The sequence below is a fragment of the Euprymna scolopes genome, chromosome 1 (assembly GCF_053919585.1).
Source record: "Euprymna scolopes isolate OS-2025 chromosome 1, ASM5391958v1, whole genome shotgun sequence".
In the NCBI taxonomy this organism is placed as follows: domain Eukaryota; kingdom Metazoa; phylum Mollusca; class Cephalopoda; order Sepiida; family Sepiolidae; genus Euprymna; species Euprymna scolopes.
In genome coordinates this window covers 182,160,130-182,183,585 of record NC_136482.1, presented here as the reverse complement: position 1 = coordinate 182,183,585, position 23,456 = coordinate 182,160,130, and the positions used below count along the sequence as shown (strand labels likewise).

Sequence of the window (23,456 nt, the reverse complement as noted above, 5' to 3'; positions counted from 1 at the left end):
AACTGACAGCCACTAGACAAAATGGCGATAATGAGAAGTGGAAAGCACGTTTGTCAAACTTTCACAAAAAAATACTCGACTAGCTACAACAACCATCAACGATTTCCCCCACTCTCTATCTGTGCCTAAATCTAAACACAGATTTCCTGAACAAAGCTTCTTTCCTAGAACTGGCTGCTGGTGGAACACTGTTCTACTGGCCTGCTTCCCGGCTGATTACAGCCTTCAAGTCCAATATAAACAAGTTCTTGTTTAGCCTTAAATAATCCAAATTCTAGCCAATCTACATCATTAACGATTACTACACTACCCCCTTACATTCATTAACCCTTATCCTCGAGTCGCTTTCGGCCCTTGATATGTGGTAACTCTGTTGTAAAAAAAAAAAAAACACTATTGATTACTCATTATTGAAAATGTTACAATTGTGTTGATATCTAACATATAAAGAAAAGTTGGCTGGATTTCCTGACTTCAGACCTAACAGATATTTGAATCTGCCAAGCAAATAAATCAAAGAAATTTTTTAAATCCATGTTGTTTATATAATGAAAAAAAAAAAAAAAAAAAATTCACATTAGACAAATACTTTTTACTTTGCAGTTTCATTTTGTTTTCATAAATTTCGATATACACTGTGAGCTTTAATATCTCTATCTCTACGTATTTACTATTATAGAAAAGAAACCTTCCATGTTTGTGTTTGTGCGTAAGTTTGTTCCCTATGAACTTGAAAAACAGCTGGGTCGATTTTTATGAAATTTCACTCGAAGGTACTTTATGTGCTTGGCAGTGTTTTGAATACATTTTGTATCCAAATGTCTTTTATAAGTATCGATAATCGAAGTGTGTGTGTGTGTGTGTGTGTGTGTGTGTGTGTGTGTGTGTGTGTGTGTGTGTGTGAGAAAGTTCCCTATGGACTCATAAATGGCTAGGCTGATTTTTAAAAAATTTCACACAAATGTACTTAATATGCCTGGCAGTGTTCTTAGATAGGTTTTGTATTGTAATGTCTTTGACAAGTTTCAATAATCAAATAAATTTGATGAAAGAAGGAACAGGCAATTTTGACAAAAGTTAACACTTTACACAGCCTAACATCATAAGTGCATTTGAGAATTTTTATTACCACACAAGTAGAAAGACCTGACATATAAAATCAACAGTAGATAAAGCACAATTGCACCATGATACTTGACTTTTTTATTGTAAACTTTAATTCAAGCCATTATCACTGCACAAGCAGTAAGGCCAGGCATATAAAATCAACAGTAGGTTTTTTGATATGACAGGGCATTTTCAAAATGAATGTTTCTGTTTGGAGCACAACTAAACCATAATAATTGACTTTTTCATTTTAAACTAAGCGATTATATATAAAAAATAATTTTAGAAAATCAACAAAAGGTTCTCTACAGTGCAATCTAGACTACAATATGTTGTGAACTAAGCTTCCTCCCATTGCACCACGATGGGTCCTCAACTAGAGAAGGTAATTAATCAATTTAATTGAATGGGCGATTTTACCGATTTCAATAACGTTATCCTTTAATCCCAGGCAATGTTGAGTCTCCTTGCTAGTATTTAAAATTTTTGTTCTCTAAGCTTTACACCTGTCACTATCTATCCACTTAGGCAACACCGAGCAGGTTAGTTCAATTTTTTTTTTTTTTTTTTTTGGAAAATGAGAAGGAGATTAAATTTTGGTACTTGTCCAGAATTCTCTCTGTATAAAAAAACAAACAAAAATAAAAGAAAAATATGCATGATGTACGACGTACCCATGGCAAAACAAAAATATCATATTCCAAAAATCATTAATTGATGATACAAAAAAAAGGATGAGAAAAAAGACACACTTACCCTTGAATCATATTTATAGCATTCACCTGGAGATTTTCGATATCTTGGTTGAGTATTACAAAAATTGGGCTCCACTGGAGGAAAAAAAAGCAAAAACATAGAATTTGTGTATGGTAATTATAAAATGTGTGTTGCTATTATAACTTAACAAAGTTAATTTAATTGCAAAACTTTTACTAAAAACGTTATTAACCAAAATTTGAAGAAAAATATGTAAAAGAAAACTGAAAATAAATATTTTACTTTTATTATAAAAAGGTTTGGTGCTTCTATTATATAATAATGAAAAAATATTGAATTTCAAGTAAAACAAATGGTACCTACATAATTGTCATGTCACAAATAGTAATATATCCAAAAATTACAGAAAGCGATAAGGCAGAAAAATAATTATTCATGAAAAACTGTTTGTAAAATCTAGCGATTTGGTTTCAAAATCTATCAATTTGGAGAGTTAACAGGGGAGGTAATTAAGTTTTCAATTTCTCACAAATTTAATCAGTTATTTCTTTTATAAAAATATTAAAAATTCAAACAATTAAAAAAAGTTATGTAAAAAAATTCACATATGTCTATATGTTATGTTTATTTTTTTCTGAATAAATTCTGTCTGCTACACACTTTCAATTGAGTTACTTCCCCTTTTGCTAGCATCACGTGACTCAATATGTCCAACCCAGCATGTAACCATATCAAACTGTTAGTAACCTTTATTAGAGCAGTTTTTCATGAATAATTATTTTTCTACTTTATCGTTTTTCGTAATCTTTGGATATGTTACTATTTGTGACATGACAATTATGTAGATACCATTTGTTTCACTTGAAATTTAATTTTTTTTTTCATTATTATAATATAGAAGCACCAGACACGAATATTAAGGATCCAAGTTGAGACTTGTGAAATATTAGAGTAAAAAGGAAAAGGCAAAACAATAACATCAATGTTTGGTGCATTTAAGTCAAGAAGCCAGTATCTTCAGACAACCTGATCTGTTAGCACCAGATTGACATTTAAAATTGAATTTTGTTGGAATAATAACTAAAATACAAAAGAAGGCTGTACGTACTTTGAATGAAGATAGAATTTATCTGAGGCAAAGAAGCTTTCTTTTACAAGATGTTCATGCAGTCATAACTGACCACTATAAAAGTGGAACGAAAATATTGTGTTTCTGAATTCCTTAAATGAGGATTGGTGCAATGTTTAGAATACTTGGAAAAATTCAATTGTAAAGTGATATTATCCTGAAGTTTGAAGGTTCAATCCTCAGTGCGGACGACCAAAAAATACAAGTATGAATTACTTAGTACCTCTATTTAGTCATGGCTGATGGAACACGAGCATGCTACCCTCGTGAAGTAAATATAGGATTCCGTTCGAAATTCTGTGCAAGTTTGACAAACATTCCAGAATTTGATAAGGTACACCTGAAGAAGGTCGGAGGTTACATCAGCCGAAACGTTGTGAAAATGACACTCAAGATGAAAACAATCTATCCATCCAGTGCGGCTGGTGCCAAGATTGAACTCACTACATGAATTTGTAGTGTAATTCAAATCTTATCGGTAGCTGAAGACTTGATGCTTCGTCAGAGCTATCAAGGGTATTTTTTATCGTGACGCCATCACTAGATGGGGTGCCTACAACGGCTTAAAGTCCCATCTACCCTTGAGAGAAGGAAAGATCGTGCCAGTTTCTCAAGCTGGTATTTACCTCACAGTACATACAGCGCCTCGCCTTCCCAAATGGTCACCCATCTGGTACTGGCCAGGCTCAATGTTGCTTAACTTCGGTAATCTGTCGAGAACCGGCATGTCAACATGATTGTGCCGTATTACAATAGAACAGTAGTCCATCAAAACCAATTAATATGAATATTGAATGGAAATTTTGAAGACATTAATAATGAAAATTTTAAAGACATTAATAATGAAAATTTTTAAAGACATTAATAAAGCAAAGTTTTAAAGACATTAATAAAGCAAAGTTTTAAAGACATTAATAAAGCAAAGTTTTAAAGACATTAATAATGAAAATTTTAAAGACATTAATAAAGAAAATTTTAAAGACATTAATAAAGAAAAGTTTTAAAGACATTAATAAAGAAAACTTTTAAAGCAAAAAATGTGTATTTACCTTCTACAGGTTCTTGAATGATTTTCGGATATGAGCAGGCAATACATTCAGGTTCAGCAACAACCAGTATTAGGTTACTATATATCAGACGAACAGACCGGAATTCACTGAAGGTATAAAAAAAATATTTGCAGGATTCAATTAAACACTTGAAAACTAAATACAATAATACAAATTTCTCCCAAGTTTAGTAAAACTAGAAGAATTCTTGTCTCAGGATGTGGAAAAAAAATTCCCAGAACAATTCTGCATTACTTTTATGTCTTTTGTGTCAATGTGATTATGCCAGATTATAAATAATGGGAGGTGACGGTGATGAAGTGGTTAACAACGCAGACTGACTGCCTAGATGGTTCAAATTTAAATCCAGTTCCACAAAATCACTTTCACTTAGGATGTTGTCAAGCTTCACTATGCTAGAAAATTATTTGCAAGTATCCTATACTTGTACAAGGCCACCATTTACCTATTCATGGAATATTATTGCCACATCTGGAAAGCAATGATTCTGTGGGCTCCCTCTACTGTGCTAGAAAATTATTTGCAAGTATCCTATACTTGTACAAGGCCACCATTTGCCTATTCATGGAATATTATTGCCACATCTGGGCTGGTGTATTTACGATTAGTCTCTACCTCTTAAACAGGGTCCCAAAACTGAGTCTCAAATCTAATAGGAACAAAGTTCTAACCTCTTTCACATCATCACAATGTCGCATCTGTGTCTGTTTTACAAGTACTTTAATGGAATGTGCCCTAACGAATTCATAGCACTTGTACCCCCTCCCCCCGATGTATGTACCTCTGACTTATGTGACAAGCAGTAAAATCGCACACTTTCACTGTTGAAGTCCCTTAATGTTTAAAGACCCTTTTTTTTTTTTTTTACTCACATTCACTCCAAACGAGGCATAAATCACCACTTGGATGTAAGGGGCTACTATTTGGGACCATGCTTAGAGAAAACAAACAAGATGTTGGTTTACGCTTCATTATTTAAACTTCTGCATATCAGGACAGTCAGGGAAGAACTCGTTTTTATTATTATTTAATATTAGGTAGGTGAAAAAATGTTTTTTGACGTTCAATTATATATATATATATATATATATATATATATATATATATATATATATATATACAGTGATGATCATATTTATTGGCACGGTAAAATAAAAGTTAAATTTTGTCTAATAAATTCTAAAAAAGGGATTAAATTAAAGAAAATAACAAAGTATATTATGTATTTTTAACTGGCCTTTCCGATGCAGCAATCGGATTTTAGAAAAAATAAATAACAAAGGAACAACAAACATAATTGCAAAAAACCCTTGTTCAAAATTATTGGCACGGCTTTGTTTTTCTTTTAGTATCAGTATAATATCAATCAATTTCCGGTTTACGTGCTTTCTGAACTTTTTTATAGCCATATTATGCTTGTTTAACGCTAATTCAGTGAATAATTTTTTTCAGATAATTTTTAGATAGCGATTTATTTAAACTATTATAAGTGACTAAATTATAATTTTCAATCGCCATGGTTAAAACTAAGGAACACAGCGAAGACGTCAGGAAGCTTGTTGTAGCATGCCATACCAATGGGGAGGGCTATGATAAGATTTCAAAGAAGCTAAACCTTCCCAAATCCACTGTTAGAGCCATAATAAACAAGTTCAAATCGCAAGGCCACGTTATGAGTTTAGAGGGTAGAGGGAGAAAAAGGATTCTTTCCCCAAGAGATGAACGGAAAATTGTTCGACAAGTAAAACAAAACCCAAGGATCTCTGTTGGGGAGATTGTTGATGAACAGAGCACCTCTGGAGTGAATGTATCTCGACATACAGTTGGTAGAGTTTTGAAGAGAGCTGGTTTAAAAGCATGTCGTCCGAGAAAGACTCCCTTATTGAAGCCTATGCACCTGAAAGCAAGGCTAGCCTTTGCAAAACGTCATATTGATAAAGATGTTGCATTCTGGAAACGTGTTCTATGGACTGACGAAACGAAAATAGAGTTATTTGGCCATAATAAAGTGTCTTATATTTACAGAAAATCTGGCGAAGCTTTCCTGCCTAAGAACACCATACCCACAGTGAAGCACGGTGGAGGCAGTTTGATGTTTTGGGGATCCTTTGCTGCCTCTGGACCAGGGCGACTTGTTAAGGTCACAGGTAGCATAAAAAAGGAAGATTATGTTAAAATATTGGATGAAAACCTGAAAGACTCTGCTAAAGAGCTCTCACTTGGTCGTCGTTGGTGGTTCATGCAAGATAATGACCCAAAGCATTCGGCTAAACTGACTAAGAAATGGTTTGAGGACAATCATATTAATGTTTTGGAGTGGCCATCACAAAGCCCAGACCTTAATCCAATTGAAAATTTATGGAGAACATTAAAATTGAGGGTAATGCAAAGGAAGCCTAAGAATCTTATTCAATTGGAGGATTATTGTCAGGAAGAGTGGGCTAAAATTACTACTGAAGAGTGCAACAACTTGGTTGTAAACTATGAAAAGCGACTGAGGAAGGTAATCAAGGCCAAAGGCTATACAATTGATTATTAAATAAATCGTGCCAATAATTTTGAACAAAGGTTTTTTGCAATTATGTTTGTTGTTCCTTTGTTATTTATTTTTTCTAAAATCTGATTGCTGCATCGGAAAGGCCAGTTAAAAATACATAATATACTTTGTTATTTTCTTTAATTTAATCCCTTTTTTAGAATTTATTAGACAAAATTTAACTTTTATTTTACCGTGCCAATAAATATGATTATCACTGTATATATATAAAAATAACGTTATTTTTGCACCAACCTTATATATATATATATATATATATATATATATAAGGTTGGTTTAGTAAAGCTTTCTTGTCACGATATTTGTTTACAGGACCAATGTGTGTGTGTGAAGGTGAAGGTCAAACCGGTGTTGAGGAAAAGGTGCCCTTTTTTCTTTCTTTGTAGTGAAGTGTGTCAGGGTCTTTATTACCTAATTCATCCAATGTAATGTGCACAAACATCTTGTTACTGAACTCCTCACAATCTTCATGATACTAACTAGTAACCTCTTATGTCGAAGTGGCAGTATGAGGTGAAAAGAAATGAAAAAAAAATAAAGGATTTGAAATACAACAATGAGAGGAAAAGAACGAAAAAAAAGTAAGTGAAATAATATGTCTTACCGAGAACAGTTCTCGCAATGAACATTTCCCTGCACAACATGGTAATTATCTGTATTGGGCCAATAGTACTGTGTCTTTTTCATTATACAATTTTCTATTTCACCCTCTTCTTCGGCATATGCTGTAATAAAGAAAAGAAAATATTTGAAACAATTAAATAAAAGGAAACAATCTAATACACATTAAGTGATAATTTCTCATGCAAAAATTGACCCAAGAAAGATTTAAATATTTTAATCAAACGTTTATTTGCAGGAGGTGGAAAGGTGGTGTGAAGGTGCCAATCAACCATGCAACTAACAAGATAGACACAAAGGCAAAAAGATAATGGAAAGACAAATGACAAATGCTGATATTCGTTTAAAGACAATAGATATCGTGTTTTATTTACAGAGAAAACGAAAGTAGTAAATTTGTAGGTAATGAGGATTGTATATTCAGGATCAGTCCGAGTGAAATGGGATCAGTCACTGGAAACTAGTAACAGAACGTCAGTGGGCACTGGAACAGGTAGCTGAATGTTTGAGTTTCTAGTGACTGATCCTGATTCACTTGGACTGATCCTTATTATATGATCTTTTTTTTTTTTTTTTTTTTTACAAGGGTGTCACCACTTATCAAGGCCCAGAGGCCACTCAAGGATAAGGGTTAATAGGTATACATTAGTCATTGTGATTTTAGCATAGTAAACAGTGGGAATTTTGAAACTTGGATTACTTAGGGGGACGATTCAATTAGAACTTGTTCACATTGGACTTTTTTTTTTTTTTCATAGGTATCAACTCATTATCAAGGCCAAAGAGGCAACTCAAGGATAAGGGTTAAAGAGTGTACAGTAGAAATTGGACAATATAATAATCATTAGTAATGAAAATTTGTTAAATTTGATAACTTATATGGAACGGCTCATCAAGAACTTTACCATTACCAACAAATTTACCGCTTTCATTTTCTCAGTAAATAAAACACCATATCCATTGTCTATAAACGAATATCAGTGTCTGTCATTCTTCCTGGCTATTGCCGTTATCTTTTTGCCTTTGCTATTGTTAGTTATACAGTCGGTTTGCACCTTTTACACTGCTTTTCACCCCTCTGTAACACGCTTTCCAACCAATCCGAGAGCCCAGATTTCTTCTAACACAAACAAAATAATCATTGAGAAAAGATGCAAAAGGCTGCAGCTGATCTGAAAAAACTATAAAGTAAGTTTTTAACTGAGGCTATCATTCTTATGCAGCTCGTTCACATACTTATTCACAAAGACATTTGCATATTATGTTTGAGAGAAATCAATTAGGATTGACCTTCTTCTGACACAGCAAGATCAGCCCAGTAGTCCCCCCCCCAAAAAAAAAGTAGAATAGGCACACTAAAAGAAAGATAATATAGATATGCACAGGTTCGAATCCAGTTTATTCCACAGAAACACTTTCATCAAGCCAACACTTAAACTTGTGTCTAACGTCTAACTAAAATAAGAAGCGCTGTCCATTTTTCAGTGTGTCATATTCAATTTAGAAATATCAATGTCATTGTTAAACATGCAAGTTGAGTAGAATGACCTTAATGAATTAAACGTTCAAGATTTGATAAAATCTTGGTGGCAAAAACTCGCAGACTCAAAGGAAGTCAAATAATATGGTCCTCCTCCTCCTCCTCCTCCATAAACTGACATCACAATTAAAAAGGACTCTTTATTTTCATTTTTTTTTTTAAGGCCAAACCTTTGATCATGGTCACCTGTCTCGCGCCATGTGTTGTCGTTTGTATGAGGAACTGAATTCTGAATTACCCCCACCATACCATATCAACCACCCTAACCTGAATGAAGCGTTCATCCCGTCATTCCAACAAAATGATTTGACTGACTTGTCTGTGAATTGGGCAAAAGGACAGGAATCAATTGAAGTAACAAATGCAACGACTGGAAGGATCATACCAGAGTAAGAAATTCTGCAAAATTGTCTTTTTTTTTTTAATTTTTTTTTTTTACATGCTTTCAATGTGCCTTTTTCTAATTACCTTTCATTTATACTTTTCCAATGATATTAGTGCATAATTGAGCAGTAGAATTCTAACTCGGTCTCGTTAATTACATAGTCTATCAGGATATACATTCCATTTCTGTATATGTGTAATGCTTTATAGAATGGTTCCCTAGCACCAAATCATACCTGTCCAGCAAAAGGATTGGACTCCTTGCAAACTACCTCCTAGAACTGTCTGACCAGCAATAATAAATGAAGGAGATAATGCTTGGGAGAACAGCCTCCTCAAATGAAATCAAACCATACTTGATTCTGACAAAAAAGGGTCTGACAAAAGACAAGACAATTTCTAGGTTGCCAGAATGATGTCAAGAATTACCTAGGATGGTATGGAAAAATAAATGAGCTTGCAAAGCCAGTTAAATTTTTAAAAAGGTAAGTAAAAATCCAAAATTAGTCTCTTTCTGCTCGTTATAAATCCTTCTCCTTACATCTCTCTTTTTATCCAACTATGGGTTAAATATTAATATTTTAAAATACACTATTTTAAAATACAATATTCCAGTTATTTTTTTTTCACTTTCTTCAAGTGTTGAGAGAGAGAGAGAGAGAGAGAGAGAGAGAGAGAGAGAGAGAGAGAGAGAGAGAAGGAAGAATAATAGAGTATACAATAAGAGTGAGGGGGTTTAAGCAACATAGAGATGAGAATTATAGCCAAAAAACTTAGTAAGACATTAGTAACTAAGTGATTATATTGCAAATTATGATGAATTAAAACAATTAAAAGGACCTTATTTTTAAACATAACTCAATCTCAATACTAGTGAATATTTTAACTTTAATTTTGTGTGATTAAAACATATAGAAAAAACGTTTAAAGAAACAAATGTTGATCAGCATTTTTGATACCATTGTTGAGGCCAGAATTATCTCTCTTGAGAATTAATTCCCACACAGAATTATTTTCCTTGGGAAGAAAAAAAAGGATCCTAGACCAAATCTTGCTGCTAAGTTTGCGATTTTGTTTGGCGGTCGAGAATGAAAATAAGACTTTACCCTCATTAGCTGTTATGAATTTTATGAATCAAATCTAACTTTTTACATCCAATATTTAAAAAGAATTCCAGTCAGGGAAAAGATTAGTTTTTGCTATTCAAACGCTTTCTTGTTACATTAAGAAAAAAAAAAAAATGAATAACTCACATTTTCTTGTTGTAATGGAAACGAATGTCCCTTCTTAAAGTTTATTCTTTTCTAATACTTATTTAAATTGTAAATAAATAAAATGTTTTTGTCATTCCACAGTTTCTCAACTGTTTTCACCTTTCTGACATGCATATTGTATTTGTAGCTAAAATGATAATGATGCTAAAACATACAATATTATAGATTCTCATTCTTAAGCATTATTAACTGATTGACACGTCCAACTGTGAAGGAAATATCTTCTTCTATTATATAAAAAAAAACTTTGTGTGTGTTCCCTATCGACTCCAAAATGGCTGGTCCGATTTTTATGAAATTTCGCACAAATGTACTTTATTTATCTGGCAGTGTCCTTATATAGGTTTTGTTTCCAAATGTCTTTGATAAGTATCGATAATCGATAATCCAAAAAATCCTACAAAAGAAGGAACATGTGATTTTGACTAATATATATACAGCCTAACATCACAAGTGCATTTGAGAAGTTTTATTACCACACAAGCAGAAAGGCCCAGCATATAAAATAAACGGTAGATTTTTTGATATGACAAGGGCACATTCGAAACGAGTATTTCTGCTTAAAGCATAATTAAACCATCATACTTGACTTTTTCATTTTAAACTAATTCAAGCCATTATCACTGCACAAGCAGAAAGGCCAGACATATAAAATCAGCAGCAGGTTCTTTGATATGACAGAGGCCTGTTTGAAGTTAATGTTTCTGTTTAGAGCAGAACTGAAGTATAATACTTGACTTTTGCATTTTAAACTTTAATTCAAGCTATAAGATATGAAAATAATTTTATAAAATCAACAGTAGGTTCTCTACAGTGCAATGTAGACCACAATGTATTGTGGACTAAGTTACTGCGGAGAGGCATGTGAAGCTTTCTCTCGGTGCACTGCGATGGGTCCCCAGCTAGAGCAGGCAATCAATCGATTTGATTGAAGAATGGGCAATTTCATCGATTTTGATGACAATAAAAATATGGGAGTGTGAAATGTTCGTTGATCATCATTCAACACCGGACAACGTCGAGTTTCCCTGCTTAGATGCATCTAAAAGAAGGAGCGTTAGATGGGATTGGTGAAAGAAAAGCGCTTGGATAATGCAATGTACGTAATAAAAAGTTTCATCATTTCAAGAAAGATTTTATTAGTCATTTAATGAAGAAAATATGAAAAGGAACGCAGAAATTGAATACATGTGGAGAGAGATAAATAAAGATTAAAACATTACCGTAACAAAATTATTTAGAGTTTTGGAAGAAGTAATAATGGCGGACAATACAACTGCTTATATTATTTAATTGGAATTCATTGAGATGAGCATTATTTATTAATTTCATTTATTGCAGACTATTATCTTCATCTTTTTAGTTGTTTCACGATGTTTCGGACAACTATTCCTCTGGCTTTCGTCAGGTGGTAACCATGACAGATAGGAACTCTGAATCTCCTGACTTCATCCACTGAAATTACTGCATTCCATAGTTGTTGTCGTCTCACCACGTTTGTTGGCCAAGTAAGCCTCTGGCCGGGTTTGGGTAGGATTGAAACCGCTATCTTCAGACAATCATCACCTGGAACGGACACAACCATGGAAGATCAGATAATAAACATGAATTTATCAGACCAAAAATTCAACCTTGATCGCCCTTCGAGGCCCATGGCGCAGTTGATAGAGACGTTGAATCTCTACGGTTTCAGGTGATGATTGTCTGAAGATAGCGGTTTCAATCCTACCCAAAGCCAGCCAGATGCTTACTTAGCCAAAACGGGTGAGACGACAGCAACTATGGAAGGCAGTAATTGCAGTGAATGCAGTCAGGAGATTCAGAGTTCCCATTCCATCGCGGTTACCACCTGATGAAGGCCAGAGAAATAGTTGGCCGAAACGTCGTGAAACAACTAAGAAAAGATGAGAATAATTATCCGCAATAAATAAAATTAATAACTACTTTTTGGCTACTTATAAACTTTAATTTTTTTTTTTAGAAATAAAACTACTTGATCAATTTATGTGATTTTTGGAATATGATATTTTCATTTCGTCATCATGCAGATTTTTCTTTATTTTTTGGTTTTTAATATTTGAGGAATTCTGTACCAGAAACTGATTTTGTTCAATTAATTTGATGACCCCAAGATACAATGACAACCAAATTTAACTTTTAAAATCCAATTAAAAAAATATGATATAATTAAAATCCAAATAAAAAATGACATAGTTAAAATCCAATTAAAAAAATAATATAGTTAAAATCCAAATAAAAAAATAATATAGTTAAAATCCAAATAAAAAAATGATATAATTAAAATCCAATTAAAAATATATTTGAGTTAAAATCCAATAAAAAAAATGATATAGTTAAAATCCAATTGAAAAATGATATAGTTAAAATCCAATTAAAAAACTGATATAGTTAAAATCCAATAAAAAAAAAACCGATATAGTTAAAATCCAATAAAAAAAACTAATATAGTTAAAATCCAATAAAAAAACTGCTATAGTTAAAATTCAATTAAAAAAACTGATATAGCTAAAATCCAATTAAAAAACTGATACAGTTAAAATCCAATTAAAAAAACTGATATAGTTAAAATCCAATTAAAAAAACTGATATAGTTAAAATCCAATTAAAAAAAAAATGATATTGTTAATAAAAAAGCGAAACAAGAATGAAAGTAAAAAATCCCAGGCAATGTCGTGTAGGTATTACTAGTCTATTATATTACACATGTGCAATTCTTAAATGAAATGGATTTCTATGGATTTGTTAGCAAACAGTCTACGCATGTGCGATGCTACTTACGTCTAGATCTTTTCCCAATAGCTATGAAAAATTATCAACACCCCTAATCAATAAAGGCCATTGTTATAGAATGATGATAATCTTTTAGAAAAAATAAATACTGAAATTGTAAAATTATTTGATTGAAAATCTTTTAAAAAAAAAAAAAAATGTTCTCTATTTTTTGCCATTCCAGCAAAATATTGTCAATCTACTACAGTGGTCACAACAATGCAGTTAATTTTTCACCCAAACAAATGTCATATACTACATCTTGGCAAGAAACGGGAGTATCTGTATGAGTACATGATGGCCACAGCTTCTTTAGCAACTCCGGAGGTAGAAAAAGATGTAGGGGTAGACATTGGTTTATGGCCGACCCACGATTTTTCAAATCCAAGGGCGATCACTCGTTTTTCCTGTTACTTTCATATTGCCTTTATTAATATTACTGTAATATATTTGGTAAGTGAGTAGCAGTAATAGATTTTTTTGTTCAATTGAGTGTTGTACACAATAACTCTATCTTCGACTGATCCTAACAGTACTCTTAATAACTTAAAATTTTAATGAATTTTGAGAGAGATAGTTTATTGGAATTTGTGTTATTCGGCCTACTAGTTTCATCTTCCATATTATTTGGATTCTTTGGACTACTGTTCTCGTCCGGATTATTCGCACAACGTTTTGGTCAATGTAACTCCCAACCTTCTTTAGGTGTATCCTGTAGGATTGGATAATCTTTTTATTGAATTTGGGAATTTGCACAGAATTTCGAATAGAATCCTTTATTTAACCCACAAGGGTAGCATGCTCTCATTCCAACAGTCATGACTGGGTAGATGTCCTAAGTAATTTGTAATTGTATGCTGGTTAAATACTAAAGTCTTTTGTACGACAGGAAAAGAAACTGGAATCCTAGGAAGATCTTTATCATTCCAGTATATATATAGGACCAACTGGACTCCTAAAAGGGAATTAAAAAAAAATTACCTGGTAAATATACTCAGTGAACCAAGTGCAAGAGAAGATGCAAATAATTGCACTTAAAGGGACAATTGGAATCTTAAAAAGATCTCTCAGTTGGAACGTATGAGCCTAGCATCCGGTAGGATGCCCCATCCCCAGCTTGAACAAAATGATAAAAAAAAATATCAATATATATTTCAATACATTGTTTTTCCGATTATATGTGAAAAGAAGTGACTGGAAACTGACTCATTTTAGTTTTCAGTAAAGAATCATTTAACCATCATATCAAAATGTACCAAGTACATTTTGATATGATGTTGGTCTCATTATATACTGCAAATACGACAATGAAGATGCATGCAATTAAAAATCTAATACTAGCATTTTCTTTGAGGAAATTTACAATGAACATTGTGTATAGCATATTATGTACAGTTTTTAGTGAATAAAAAAATGGAGTGAAAATAATTTCAGTTACTTACCAAAATCTGTGGGTTTTGCAAATAACCAACTGAAATAAAATAAAGAAAACATCAAAATTGGAAACAAACAACAATTCTCATTAATTATTTAATAATTTGGATTAAATGTTTTAAATAAATGCAAATTATTCAAATTGTGTTTACAAATGCAAAAATAAAAACATTTGTTTGAATTTCATATGCATTTTATTGTAGATTATTTATAAATAATAATAATAATAATAATAATAATAATAATAATAATAATAATAATAATAATAATAATACCCCCACCTTAAATGCTGGAGTTGCCATCGACTGATGCCACACCAAATAGTTGTGAAGGATCAAGAAGGATAGAGAATCAAGGAAGGAGAGCACTAAGCAGACTTCCCTTGAAAGAGTGCAAAGAATACTGGGACCTTGGGAAGGTTTATTGCCACCCAAATTCCAGTAAAGATGAATAGTCATTGCCAGTGAGAAAAAAGTCAATGTTAAGTGACTAGTGTGACGATTCAAAGGTTATTAACAAAGGTGGAGAGTACTGAAAATCTGGGTAGGCTAATTGTTGTCAGTGACTAATCTCTTATGATGGCCTGTGTGAGAACTCCTAGTGAGTACAAATAATAAAGAGTCAAGAAGGATAGAAAGAGTAAGAAAATGCACCATCAAAACCTACACTGGAAGAGTGTGGGGAGTACTAGAATTTTGGAGAGGCTTTTTGACACTCAAATTGCAAAGAAAACCATTGGTCATTATCAACAAGAAATGATAAATAGATTTGCAACGGTTATCAAAAGAGATGGAGAGTGTTGGAAATACAGAGAGATTTGCTCCAAGGAACACTGCTTGTCACTACCAGTACCACAATCATGGTGTTCGCCCAGAATCCCCCTACCCTATGAAAAAAAAAAAAACCCTAAAAAAATCTGCATGATGTACTTATGACTGAAAGAAAATATCGTAGACCAAAAAAATCACAAATTGATCAAGTAGTTTTATCTTTATAAAGAAAACCATTTTAAAACGAATCTGAGTTTTTTTTTAATGCCCTGCTACCCATGTTAAGAATAGCTTTCTAAAATCTCAATTTTAAGTTATCTCTTGTTTCTGCAGAAATATTTTCGAGATGGTATTGTGAGATCGTCATTTGTAATTTAGGCATAAAAGTTTGATATTCTTCTTATTAAAATAAAACAAGTCGATCAATTTACATGATTTTTGGTGTATGAATCATACTCATGACGAAAAGAAAGTACATCATACAGTGTTAAAAAGAATAAGTTAAAAGAAAAACTACAACAGAACATATAAAATGTACATATACATGTGAAGATAGCCGATAGGCCCAATTTGTGCTTGGAAAGTTTTGTTGCAGTGGGGAACGTGGGGTGGTAGTAGGTGCCGGGGGCTTTAAAGCAATGTTCTTCCTGTTCCACCTGCGTTTCTCTGCAGTATCTTTCCTGTTACTTTCGTATTGCCTTTATTAATATTACTGTAATATATTCGGTAAGTACGTAGCAGTAATAGATTTTTTTGTTCAATAATTACATGTGAATTACGATATATTTTATCTCTTTGGATTATTTTCATTATTAACATAATACCATCACCTTTTTTGGGAGGGTGGTTGACAGGTAGTGTAGTGTAATGTAGTGTCCGTTTTATTTGCATGAGACCAGCCTCGCATGCATTATCTCCTCCTCTTTTTGGTAGTAGTTATAATTAGGGCTATGACAAGAGAATCTTCTTATTGTTTTGATTCTCGAGTATATATCCGACACATTTAATCAATCGAGAACCATATCACTCTATATAAAAGCATATAAGATATCAACGGATACACACCCGAGAGTCAAAATAATGAAAAGAATATGCTGTTGTCATAGCCCTAGTGATAATATAATATCTTTTTTTGTAGTCACGAGATTATTCTCCCTGGTAGCAAATAAATTATCATTATCAACATCATTTCTCTTCATACTTTGATTGAAACTGTACCTTTGACAATGCTGTGACTCCTTCTAACATTGGTTAATAATATTTGGTTTTGTTTTACTCTGTGTTTTTGAGATAGCAATAAAAGTGTCTTTATTAATATTACTCTATTATATTTGGTAAATGAGTGTGTGTGTGTGGGGGGGTAACAGAATTTTTTGTTCAACTAGCCATTGTATGCAATCAATAAATGTGAATATAATGCATAGACATATATCGGCAAGTTGAAATGAAAAATGTTCATTTCAACTTGCCGACATAAATCTATTAGTTTTGCGCATGTGCAAATTCATTCATAGCTTGAATTTAATTTAATTTTAAATCTTTCTTGTCTATCTGTCGATAGGGAACACAGCTGGAGCACTAAATGTTTTGGTTTTGATTCTAACTGATGGCACTTAAGTCATTTTTTTTAAAACTTTTGAAATCAGTACTAAAGATATATATAATATTCAAAAGAGAATTGGCTTTGCAATAATAAATTCAAAATTTGCATGAATTAAAATATATTTAAGCATATTTTACAATGAGGTAAGGCTGGGCGCTCCCCCACTCCCCTAGTCTTTAAATATTTCAACAATTTGTTAAAGATTTTATAGTAATTATACAAAATACGAATCATACTAAAACCAATGTTTTGTCAGCATATTCCAGCAGTTTACATAAACTATTGGAAGATGCTGCAATGCTTAACCAACGAAATTGTAGCAGCTGACAATTGGCAAGCGTGATTGAAATATCTGGCAGAAAATTTAATAATTTTTTAAAAATTTGTGAAAGCCACCATCTCCAACACACACAGGGATGAAAATTAGACCTCCCCACAAAAAAAAAAAAAAAATACTTGTGCAGTTTATTTTCATGCTATTTTCTGATAGGATTATAATGTTAAATACATTTTTTATGGTATCATTGTTTATTAAATTGTTAGGTGAAAGTACAGAATAGTTAACAAAGCTACCATCCCCATGTTAAGAATGGCTTTCTAAATTATAACGTTATCATATCAGCACAGTTCATAAACTGTGCAAATACCAAAAATATCATTAAAAAAAAAACAAAAAAACAATTGTTTGCTATCAGTTATTGCACTATGTTTCTTTTCTAACAAAAATTTTTCCGTTAATTTTTCATTGTCTTACTTTCGCAATAACAAAAAAACATTTTTTATTGAAATAACTATATGGTGACTTCTTTCTTCTATATTTATGTTTTTTCCTTAATTTTGAACTTTTTTGCTAGAGTTTTAACATTGGCCAGCATTTTCATAAAAAATAAAAATCACAAAGTTTTCGTTTGGCACCGTCTGACAGTTTATGTAACATGCCAGAATATGCAGATGATAACGTGGATCATATTCCACTTAAATACTGATTATATTAATTTACATAATATTCAAAGAAAATTAGAAACAAATTCTTACTTGTAAATGTTGAAACTGAAGTAAGACCTGAAAATAAACATAAAAGACAAAATATTATAAAAATACTTTAGAGGAAAACATAAAGAAAAAAAAAGATGGTGTTTAAAGGAGAATGTATATGTATCGAACATAGATTGTGTTTTTGTGGTTTTGTCTGCCATTACTCAAAATAATTAATTTTTTTTATTTTTTATTTTATTGTAGCTTGTATGGCTAAGAGAAGAGAAAAAGCAGTGGATAGTTTGATCTATAATATAGGGAAGAGTGTAGATATGACAAAGAAAATAGCACATGGATGAGGGTAAAATATAGGAAAGATGGTAGATAGTATGGTCCAAAAAAATGGGGAAAATAGTACATAGAATGGCCTAGAAAAAAGGGAACAGAAAAAATGGTATACCCCAAAATATTGGGAAGAATCATACTAATAGAGTAAAAGAGAGTAGATACAATGGCCCAAAATATGGGGAAGAGAGTAGATAGTATGGCCCAAAATATGGAGAAGAGAGTAGATAGTATGGCCCAAAAAAGAGGGAACAGAGTAGATAAAAATATGGTAAAGAGATTAGATAGTATAGTCCAAATTATGGGGTAGAGAGTAGATAGTATGGCCTAGGGGAAAAGAAAGACTGTGTTAGTATGGTTCAGTGAAAAATATATTATGGTAATAAACCATGTAAAGAAGCTTTTTTTTTTTCTTCATTGAAAATAATCATGTGCTCACTTTTTTATCATAAAAATTAAAAAAAAAATTAATTAATAAAAATAAATAAATAAAAATGGAAAAAATTTCTTGTTCAGAAAAGAAAATAAGGAAATAAAATAAATAAAAATAAATAAATAAAATATTAAAGAATGAAAAAAAGTTAATTTTTTACTCAGCAAAGCAAAATAAAATAAATGTAATGGGTAAGAGTATCATTATAATTATCATTTGTAATATAGCATAAAGAATTCAAAACCCTAACCCACAGATAATTATTCCAAAAGGAATGCCTCCTATTTTTTCTTATTTTGCCTGAATGGCTCAGATGGGATTGCAAATTGTATTGTTATGACGACTGAGCTTATGCATTCATGACTTGAAATTTTCATCTCTCTGTTGCATATATTGATGGTGTGAGACTCTAAGAAAGCAACCCCTGTCATGGACATGCTTCAGAAACAGATATGAGTCACTAAATTCCTCCATGCAGAAAAAAATTAAACCAATCAACGTTAACCGGTGCCTGTTGAACGTTTACAAAGCCAATGCAATTGATGTCAGCATAGTTAAAAAATGGGATCATCGATTTCAGAGTGGCGACAGAAATGTGAGTGACAAAACACGTTCGAAACATCCATGCACAGTCACTACTCCATTGCTAGCAAATATCCATTGAGAATAGTCGTGTAGAAAAATAAATTTTCGAGCACAAAAAAGGTCGCTCGTTTTAATGGTACCACTCCAGTCTTCAACCTTTTTCTTTAAGTCAAAAAATAGGATGCGTTACTTATGGAATGACCTTTCACTTTTACTGTCAGCATAGACACATGTAGCTCAATGCAAGATGAAACCCAAAATGAAATAGGAATTCATATATTTATAAGATAAAAATAAGAAATCAAATTTCAAAACTTACCAGGCTACTTTATTGACCCACCATTTTAGACTTAAAATGTCGTATATCAAATTCACTGAAGGCTGAAAATAAAAAAGAAATGAATTAAAAACATACAAATATTCTAAATAATATACGACCTGAAATTTGCAATAAATTATTTTATTATAAGTTTAAGTAACCTAAAGAAATATTATAAAACGGGGGAAAAATGATAGAACATTGACTTAGAATAAGTACTTTATGCCAAACTTTTTTTTTTATACACGGAAGTCACCACTTATCAAAGCATGGAGGACACTCAGGGATAAGGGTTATAATTAAATTTATACTCATTTTTGCATTAAATACTAATCCCTATTAATCCCTAATTGTGCATCAAACAGATAATTTGTTACATAAAAAGAGATTCATACAAAATTTTGACCAGATCAGCCCATACTATCTACTTCCTTAGAGAAAAAGTAGAATGGACAGAGACATTAAGAGAAATATAATATCCATTTTAAGCTTGCCAGTATAAAAAAATGAACATCTTAAAAAGTGCTTATATTTAACTGTTTTAACTTGAAGAAAATTTGAATGAGTGAGGGAACAATGATGAAAGGATTATTTTATAATGAATAAGAAAGTATAATTGCACAGAAGAACAAAGGATTATTTTATAATGATCAAAAACCTATAATTGCACATAACAATGATGAACAGATGATTTTATAATGAAAATAAAAAACTATAATTGCACAAAAAGAAAAATGATAGAAAGATTATTTTATAATGAAAATAAAAAACTATAATTGAACACAAGAAAAATGATGGAAGGATTATTTTATAATGAAAATAAAAAAAACTATAATTGCACAAAAGAAAAATGATGGAAGGATTATTTTATAATGAAAATAAAAAATTATAATTGCACAAAAGAAAAAACATGGAAGGATTATTTTATAATGAAAATAAAAAAACAATAATTGCATAATGACCATCAACTCCCAGGTATTTCCTCCTATAACAGACAACACACTATGCAACATACAAATATCTGTGCGTGAGGTCGCCAAGCTAATCAAGAACCTTGATTCCAGTAAAGCAACTGACCCTAACGGCATTCCAGTTATAGTGCTGAAAAAGCTCCAACCAGAACTTGCCACCATACTTACAAAACTGTTTAAGTGTTGCCTTAAGAAGAAGTGCTTTCCAACACCCTGGAAAACGTCATCAGTATGCCCTGTATTTAAGAATTCAGGTGAAAAGTCATCCCCTCTCAGTACAGACCAATAAGTCTCCTGTGTGTCATGAGTAAGTTGTTGGAATCCATATTAAATAAAGAAGTAGTCAACCACCTCAACAGAAACAACCTTCTTAGTGACATGCAATATGGTTTCCGTTCTGCAAGATCTACAGCAGATGTGCTAACGGTTATATCACATAGGATTAGTGAATCTCTTGACAAAGGTTTCCTTTCCAGAGCAATTGTTCTTGACATATCGAAGGCCTTCGATAAGGTATGGCATAAGGGCCTACTTCACAAGATTTCCAGCTACGGTATTACTGGAAATGTTTTCTCAATCATGAAATCATTTCTCTCTGATAGGTTCATAAGAGTAGTGGTTGATGGGCAGAAATCAGAGGCCCACAGTATTAATGCTGGAGTCCCTCAGGGATCAATCCTGGGCCCAACTCTCTTCCTGATATACATCAATGACCTCTTAAAACACATACTTAAATCATTCATTGACATCTATGCTGATGACACAATCATCTATGGCAACACATCAAAAGCTGTAAATGACAAAGTTCTCTCTAATTCTCTCTCCTCTGATCTTGAGCACATGGTACAATGGGGGAAGAGGTGGCTGGTCACTTTTAATTCATCCAAAACCAAGCTTCTATCTTTACATCATCAACGCTCTGATCCCCATCTGGCATCAATTGAAATGGATGGCTCCCGTCTTGGGAAGGCTCCATGTTTTGACAAGCTTCTGGGTTTGACCTTTACTCCTGATCTGAAATGGAACACATACATCAAATCTGTTGCCAGGGACGCTGGGAAAATGGTGGGATCCTTCTACCGCTCCAGAAAATATCTCACTACTGATGCAATTCTCTATCTGTATAAAAGCCAAGTACATCCAAGGATGAAGTACTGCTGCCACATCTGGGCAGGAGCTGCTAAAAACAGCCTATCCTGCCTTGACAGAGTACAAAATAGACTTCGTGGCTTAGTGGGGGATGCCCTTTTCTCTTCCCTGCAACCTCTCTCCCACAGAAGAGACATTGCGAGCCTGTCTTTGTTTTATCGTTATTTCCATGGCAGGTGCTCGTCTGAGCTCCAATCCCTCGTCCCCCCCCCTCATCAATCTTTCACGAGAAACACCCGTCTGGCTGAAACTACTGTCAATAATTTTCCCCACTCTTTATCTGTGCCTAAATCCAAACGTAGATTCCATGAGCAAAGCTTCTTTCTTAGAACTGCACGCCAGTGGAACTCCCTGCCGCTTGCCTGTTTCCCACCTGACTACAACTTGGACGTCTTCAAGTCCAACATAAACAAACTCCTGATAAACCACCCCCTTAAGTAAAACACTCTAACTAAACACCCAATACGAATGATTACTACAGTACTATCTCATTGATTACTGTATACGCAATAACCCTTATCCTTGAGTGGCCTTCGGGCCTTGATAAGTGGTGAACCCCATGTAAAAAACAAAAAAAAAAACAAAAAGAAAAATAATGGAAGGATTATTTTATAATGAAAATAAAAAACTATAATTGCACAAAAGAAAAATGATAGAAGGATTATTTTATAATGAAATAAAAAACTATAATTGCACAAAAGAAAAATGATGGAAGGATTATTTTATAATGAAAATAAAAAACTATAATTGCACAAAAGAAAAATGATGGAAGGATTATTTTATAATGAAATAAAAAACTATAATTGCACAAAAGAAAAATGATGGAAGGATTATTTTATAATGAAAATAAAAAACTATAATTGCACAAAAGAAAAATGATGGAAGGATTATTTTATAATGAAAATAAAAAACTATAATTGAACACAAAAAAAATGATGGAAGGATTATTTCATAATGAAAATAAAAAACTATAATTGCACAAAAAGAAAAATGATGGAAGGATTATTTTATAATGAAATAAAAAACTATAATTGCGCAAAAAGAAAAATGATGGAAGGATTATTTTATAATGAAAATAAAAAACTATAATTGCACAAAAAGAAAAATGATGGAAGGATTATTTTATAATGAAAATAAAAAACTATAATTGCACAAAAAGAAAAATGATAGAAGGATTATTTTATAATAAAAAAAAAAAAAAAAAAACAACCTATAAGTGAACACAAGAAAAATGATGGAAGGATTATTTTATAATGAAAATAAAAAAAAACTATGCACACAAGAACCAGAAAAATGCAAACACATTTTTTCTATGGAGAATAGTTAATGTTTTGGAATTTTTTAGATGAGGATTGATAATTTGAATTATTTGGATTGTTTGGACTACTGTTCTCATCTTGATTATTATTTTTATTTTCTTCCTAGCTAGTATCACCTGCAGCGGATTCGTGGCACAAGGAATAAAGGATGCTTAAGAACAGAAGAGTTTAATTTTACAATTGGAAACCAACAGAATAAAAATTTTTGTCCTTTTTTTTTTTTTTTTTTTTTTACAAAGGAGTCATCACTTATCAAGGCCTGGAGGCCACTCGAGGATAAGGATTAATGAGCGTACAGTAGTCAATGGGAAAATGTCGTAGTAATCTTTAGTAGTGGGACTTGGGTAAATTGGATTACTTAAGA

General features: G+C 32.2%; 1 protein-coding gene across 11 annotated transcripts in view; it reads right to left on the bottom strand.

The window, feature by feature from the left end:
- The window catches only part of LOC145277896 (voltage-dependent calcium channel subunit alpha-2/delta-2-like), a 445,906-nt gene that overhangs the window by 2,671 nt on the left and 419,779 nt on the right, over window positions 1–23,456 (bottom strand). For all 11 annotated transcript variants that reach the window (XM_080129937.1, XM_080129974.1, XM_080129993.1 and 8 more), the window contains 6 exons: window positions 19,654–19,715; window positions 18,032–18,058; window positions 14,632–14,660; window positions 7,185–7,305; window positions 4,003–4,109; window positions 1,864–1,937 (listed from right to left, as the gene is read on the bottom strand). In XM_080129937.1, the coding sequence (XP_079986063.1) occupies window positions 1,864–1,937; window positions 4,003–4,109; window positions 7,185–7,305; window positions 14,632–14,660; window positions 18,032–18,058; window positions 19,654–19,715 (420 nt within the window). The remainder of the gene's footprint in view (window positions 1–1,863; window positions 1,938–4,002; window positions 4,110–7,184; window positions 7,306–14,631; window positions 14,661–18,031; window positions 18,059–19,653; window positions 19,716–23,456) is intronic.